At 39.0% G+C, this 6,390-nt stretch overlaps 1 protein-coding gene across 1 annotated transcript in view; it reads left to right on the top strand.

The window, feature by feature from the left end:
- Positions 1-4,917, top strand: part of LOC121322173 (SEC14 domain and spectrin repeat-containing protein 1-like) — a 30,672-nt gene extending 25,755 nt beyond the window's left edge. The window contains 3 exon segments of the mRNA XM_041261753.1: positions 3,625-3,746; positions 3,916-4,074; positions 4,076-4,917. Coding sequence (XP_041117687.1) covers positions 3,625-3,746; positions 3,916-4,074; positions 4,076-4,190 — 396 coding nt within the window. The 3' untranslated portion in view covers positions 4,191-4,917.
- Positions 4,918-6,390: the final 1,473 nt, after the last annotated feature.

The following is a 6,390-nucleotide window of genomic DNA, read 5'->3' as shown; positions in this document are numbered from 1 at the left end:
TAATTCCAAGGCATTTTCAATAACGTAAAAACAAATGTAAACCATGTTTTGAAAGACTTGAGAAATAGATTTGTTAGGGATAGGCCCAGTGATCCAATATTCAGTTCATGTTAAATACCTCAGTTTACTGTTTAGTTTACTTTAAGTAGAGTATTTGTGAAAAATAGTGTTACACGTCCCCAGGTGTTGCAACAACTGTTTAAATAATGTACCTGTAATTTTTCTTTTCATTGTTAAGATCCTGACAAATTTTTATACTATATTTTAATCCTGTCTCAAAGGTATTTTCAAGATGGCTGCCTAATGCACTCTGGTTTGAGATCAGAGGTGTGTCCACTCTGATCACTGCCTGCAGACGTCATTTATTTTTCCAGCCTGTATTAGTCACAAGGGTGTGGTTTCAATATCTATCTGCATATATGTTTGGACCCCAAGCCGAAATACGACCACATTGGGATGCAGATAATTCACTTTACCTAAAGCCGATCTGAAGAAGATCCGCTTTTGTCCTGTTGAAATGTAAATAAATGGATGGTTTGATAATTCTATTTGAAAGCCTAGGTCGGTAATGTATTTTTTAGGCAACGACATTAATGTTTGCACTGCTTCAGTTGCTTAAATATATCCAAAGAACAGCACTAGAGAACTCAGGAGAATCTATTATGCTGTAAGAAACATAAAAGTTAGGTTTGCAGAGCAGTTGCCCAGGTTTTTGAAAAAAAGAATGATGAAAAGCAGGTCTAAATGACCCATTTTGTGGTTTGCTAACCATGCTGAAACACTTTCCTGTTGCAACTGTGTGGTAATGTGTAGGCAGGCCGGATTTATTAAATCCGGGGCCTTGGGCACACACTTCTGACGGGGCCCACCTGTCACCTACCCACCCATTCACAAAGCCCCCTTGTCTCCTTTTGTAACTTTTCCTCATATTAGGCATTTTGAGTAGAGTATTTGTTTGGCTCTGAATGAAGAATTTGAACTTGATAAGTTCATCAGCGAAGTTGTGGTCAAGGTCATTTGAGTAAACAGCAGCAGGCTCTGTTGCCTGTTTGCATGTGTCACTGAGGTCAGACACGCCATTTTCAAAGAAAAGCTCCCTATAGGCACCTAGTCCGTGATTGAGACAAGACAGTAACCTGTCAATTATCGCACTGAAAGTCTCTACTCAAAATTTTTGGCTTCCATCAAGTGACACAGTAGGTTACGTTGTGTCGTCGGCGAATGATTTGACTTTTTTTTTATTCACCGCATTTCTTGCTGGTATTTTTGGACACACATCGATGCTGAATCCTGCTGTGGCAGACTTCTCAAAGTCTTCAAACCGATTCCGAAATGAAGACATGAAAGATTCCAGCGATTCTAATAAACTGCTGTCAGCAAATCTGTATCACTTTTCTGCAATTGTACACTTGTCAATTTAAATCTCTGAAGGACAGTGTCCCAAAATTAAGCCATGAAAGCAGTCTCAAGATGCCCCATTTTACTGTGTCGTGAAGCAGCCTCTCGTTTGTGTGTGGTGATTGATTCAGGTCTCTAGACAGTTGTCCCAAGGCCTCTCTAATGGAGGAATACCCCTGGCAAAGGGCTTATGTTGAGGCCGCACGACGGCTCCATCGTGTGTCTGACAATAATTTGAAAGTGAGTGAATGACTGCTAGAATCACTGTGAAGACCTTTCTGCCAGCAATAAGTAGAGGGAAAATTGTAGAGGGACTGCAGTGAATTAGTGGGTTGCGTCGATGTAGATGAGACTACAGACAAATGTACTGACCAGACATGTTGCTGGCATTATCATACGATTGGCCCCGACAATTTGGTAAATCCAGTCCCAAATCGCTTATCATTGCCAATACACAGTCTACGAAGCTTGTACCTGTGTGGATCTGGATAGGCTCCAATCCGATAAAGCGCTCAGCAACTTTCCCATCTGCATTTACAAGTCTAAAGATGAATGTCAGCTGATCCACATGCGACACATCAGGTGTTGTCTACAATTACAGAGAAATATTTAGCATGTTGAAGTTCTGCGGGTATGGTCCTTTTAATTTTATCCCCTGTCAGATCAATAAATTCTTTGCATGTAGTTGAAGACAGATAAGAAGTGTAACCACTACCCTTCTGTCCGTATTTATCCATATGACAAGCCAAAAACGGATCAAACTGTGAATTAACCGCCCAGATAGTGCCCAGATAGTTCCCATTATGTGCTGAGCCAAGCAACTCATCTTTGCCTGGGAATGGGAGTCCACGCTCGCCCAGAAACTTGATGACAGCTACAACGCGCTTCAAAACCTCTTTCCAGAAATGAAATTCAGCCTCATACTCTTGAACAATTGCTCCATCAATTGTGCCTGTTGCCTTTGACCGTTGTAATAAAACCGTCATACAGTTTCTGTGTTCCTGGCTTTTCTCTTGTTCAGTGATACTCTGTAAATTACAAAATCCCTCTACAAAAGCATATGCTTTGGTCAAAAAGAGGTTTGCATTCAAAACAGTAAACGTGTCCCATAGAAGGAGAATAGATAAGCCAATCCCTTGACACAGATTCTCTTTCCACCGAATTCTCTGGCAGAGGCAGGATATTTGAGGCGCTTGTTTTGGCAAGCTAATGAACTCCATTCACTCATGTAATTCCTAAAACACTCATCAACCTTACCCCACAAAGAAGGGTTGCTGATCAACTCATTGTTTGTTCTTTCACCATCACCCAGTGTATCCTCAGGCTGTGTCTGTCGTTCACTGTCAGCATTATTTGCAGGCTCAAGTTCATCTCGCCGTTCACAGTCATCGTCCACCACAGCTAGCTCTGCACCTGGTGCTACATAGCAAGATGAACTAGTTGCAGCATCAACATTATTATCGTTGTATTCGCTCGCTGTCAATGTCGCACTCTCCTTTTTAAAAAAAAACATTGACGATGTTTTGTAAAAACAAAGTTGCTTTAGCCACCTTCCCCAATTTTCGCTTCCTTTTTGTAGAGCCACTCCTATAACGTGCCATTTTTAACGAGCAGCTAACTTTACTGTCATCGTTTAGGTGCATGTATGCGTCACTGAGTGACGCCGCTCTAAATTTTGCTCAGTAGTGAATTGACGTTGCGTTTAATTAGATTGGGCGGGTTTATGCTGAATATTTTGTGATTCAAAGGATTGTAAGCCTAAAATGTGTTTTGGGGAGATGAGCTAGTTACCACGGGAAAAATAACTGTTGTTTTGCATGTGTTTAAAACCATAAAATGTACAGTATGGACCAGTGACCATGATGGGGATTTCTAGTGTAAAGCAGTTGTATATAAAACACACACCAAACAAAACCTACATTTAAAAGTGTTTTTATTTGAATCCGCTCACGCTCACATTATATCTACGGGCTGTTTAAGGACTGTTGTCGCCACAGAGTTCTTGGGGGCTCCAGGGCAGATGCCCCACGTGCCCTTGTGTGCAGGAAATGTATCTTACTGTCATTCCTGAAAACAGGAAGTATTTGGTTTGTAATTATTATTTGTACTGTGTGTGTGTGTAATTTACATTGCCAAAAGAAAACAAAAAAATGTAAATGTAAACAAAAAGGGCATTTATTATTCTGTGTTTCTATGTTTCCCTTTATGCTTGGATTTATTTTACAGATTCTAAAGGAATGTCCAGAACAGCCTAAAGGCTGTATAGATTTAGAAGCATATGAAGAAGTCGAAACAGTGGGTAAATCTCTGCTGGACAGACTAACCGTGCCTGTAGTTTACCCCGATGGGTAAGGAACATTGTGCAATATTACACTGAACTACCGGTATAGAAAATCATATGTACTGTATACAATGTAGTTTGATATACAGTACGTGAAGCTATGCTTGACCTGTTAAAATAATACTACCCAACATTTCGATACGTTGTACATATCTTTCTTTTTGTTTTTTTGACAGAACTGAGCAGTTTTTTGGGAGCCCTAGTGACATGGCTTCATCTGCAGAACACGTCAGGGAAAAAATGAAGCTTGTTGGCATGAAGAAGCTACAGCAAGAGGAGGAGGAGGAACAGCAGCAAGAGGAGGAGGAGGAGGAGGAAGATGAGGAGGAGGAGGAGGGAGGAGGAGGAGGAGGAGGAGGAGGAGGAGGAGGAGGAGGAGGAGGAGGAAGATGAGGAGGAGGAGGAGGAGGAAGGAGGAAAGTCAGATAAGGCTGCTTCAGCAAATAGCTAATTGACTCTCCTGTGTCACCTGATACAGAGCCTGCAATCTACAAGTCAGCATGGAATCTGCCTGTTATAACTCTGCATATACTGCATCAGAATGCATTCCGCAGCCATGGTCAAATTACTTCCATTCTAATACACTACACTATGCCTCGCCAAGGCATATTAACTTATCATGTGCTGCATAAGGCTCCTCCTCCAGTTATATTATTGAAGAAAAGTACTACAAACATTGCACTGAACTTCCCTCAAAGCTTTACCTGGCCAGTCATCTGTTAATGCTAACAGTTGACTCAAGATTTTAATGGTGCTACTAAAAGTATAGAATGTCCAAGTGCTACTTCTGTCCTTGTTTACTTGGTGATGTAGACGTTTTAGGCTTTAGGCAAACTTCCTGTTTGTAGACAGTAAGAAATGTATTTTATAATTTTTGTCTTAATTTGTTATACATTAAAATGTTGCTGCATCTTTTTTATTGTGCCAATACTCAACCTGCCCTGAAGGCCTTTGATACCGTTGTAAACTGCCTAACCTGCTGTTTTTAAGTATGTATTGACTGTATGTTTAAGCAGATATTGGCAAGTTAAACCAGCTTTTTAAAAATGTCCCAAGATTGCTGTGATACCCATGCACTTCAAGAAACAAGTGGCGGACAAAGCTTTGTTTAAATAATTATTATAATAAAAAATGGATAGCTTTGTTTCAATAAATAAACTATTACATGGGAACTATTATTTTTTGTATATACATGTGATTCTTCTTGTTTGTTTCTTGTACCCAAGCATGATTTATGTAACACCTGCTGTTTTATTTTAGGGCACAGGAAATCTGAAAGTATTTATATGGAGTTTGTCTTGCCATGTAAAAGTTGGGAGTGTGGCTGTGAAGCTGTGGGAGATCTATGTATAATCCTAACTGGCCACTAAGTGTCACTACTACATAATTTCTCAGTGGAATAGTTTCTTCTAGGCAGCTTTTAGTTGGCATCAATGAATATATACAAGCACTAGCTGATGCAGTAATATTCCAAATGGTTTATTTTTGTGTTTTTTATTCCTGTTTGGCTACTATCTATTCTGCTTTAAGTTGACATATTTTCTAGAATTGAACTTCCCCATATTCCAGATAATTACCACAAAACAGGAGCACTTTTAACAGTGCTACATTGGTATTGACAATTAGAATTCTTGGAATAAACATTTTAAACAGTATAATAATAGATATAGGTAATGCACTTTAAGCTGTTACAACTGAGCTATTACATAAAACAATGCTTATAAGTAAATGATATTTGGTATTTCACCCGTTTAATTTGTCATAAAGTTCACACACCTGGCCATGGAATCAGAGAAGGTCTATGCCACACCTGCAATTTTCTGCCATTAACCACAATAGTATCTATTGCTTATATATTTCTATCAGCCTCACATCTCCCCTTGCATGTGATAAGTACATTTTGAGCAATCTAAAATAATTGTACTCTTGTCCAGCAGATGCTGGAGTGATATTTATGCAGTAGGGTTGAATTACTTACATTATAAGTTAACATTTGGATTGGGGTTACGGTAGAAGTCTATTGAACATTATATTTAATAACATAATAAACAAAAAAAAATGTCCCTGAAAGTAGATGTGATTTCTAATCAGCCCACATATATTGGGATTTGGTAGCTATGGCAAACTAATGAGTTTGGGAAACAGTTGTAAATCTAGCAATGCATTATTTAAAAGTGAAGTTAAGTCAAAGATATGTGTAACAAATGAGCATACTTTGCTAGTTGGTGACCTTTATGGATACTGCTTCATGTAACACCTCAGTGGTGTGTGAGGACAGTAATTGGCTGGAATAATAATAGCATCTCAGAACCCTGGAATTGAACTGGAAATAACAGCTGGAGTGGTGAAGGTGTGCAGTACATTCCAAATCTTTACTTGGAATAGCTAGAAAACCAGACAAGAATGTAAACTTCAGAAAGCCATGATTGGAAAAGGGTAGTTGTGTGATGATTTTTTTTTTTTTTTTTTTTTAAGTTGTTTAATTTTATATTAGGTGGGATATACAACCAATAATTAGGTATTGATGGATCTACAGATAATATTGATTTTAAATAACATATATGGGGTCAAAAGGCAGTGCATTAAATAGAAAACAATAGGATACTGGGGCTGGGAAAATATTTACAATGCCAATGTGCTGTAGGGCCACA

Source organism: Polyodon spathula, chromosome 10 (genome assembly GCF_017654505.1).
Source record: "Polyodon spathula isolate WHYD16114869_AA chromosome 10, ASM1765450v1, whole genome shotgun sequence".
Taxonomy (NCBI): domain Eukaryota; kingdom Metazoa; phylum Chordata; class Actinopteri; order Acipenseriformes; family Polyodontidae; genus Polyodon; species Polyodon spathula.
Note: the sequence above shows the minus strand (reverse complement) of the source record. Positions and strands in the feature narration are given on the sequence as shown.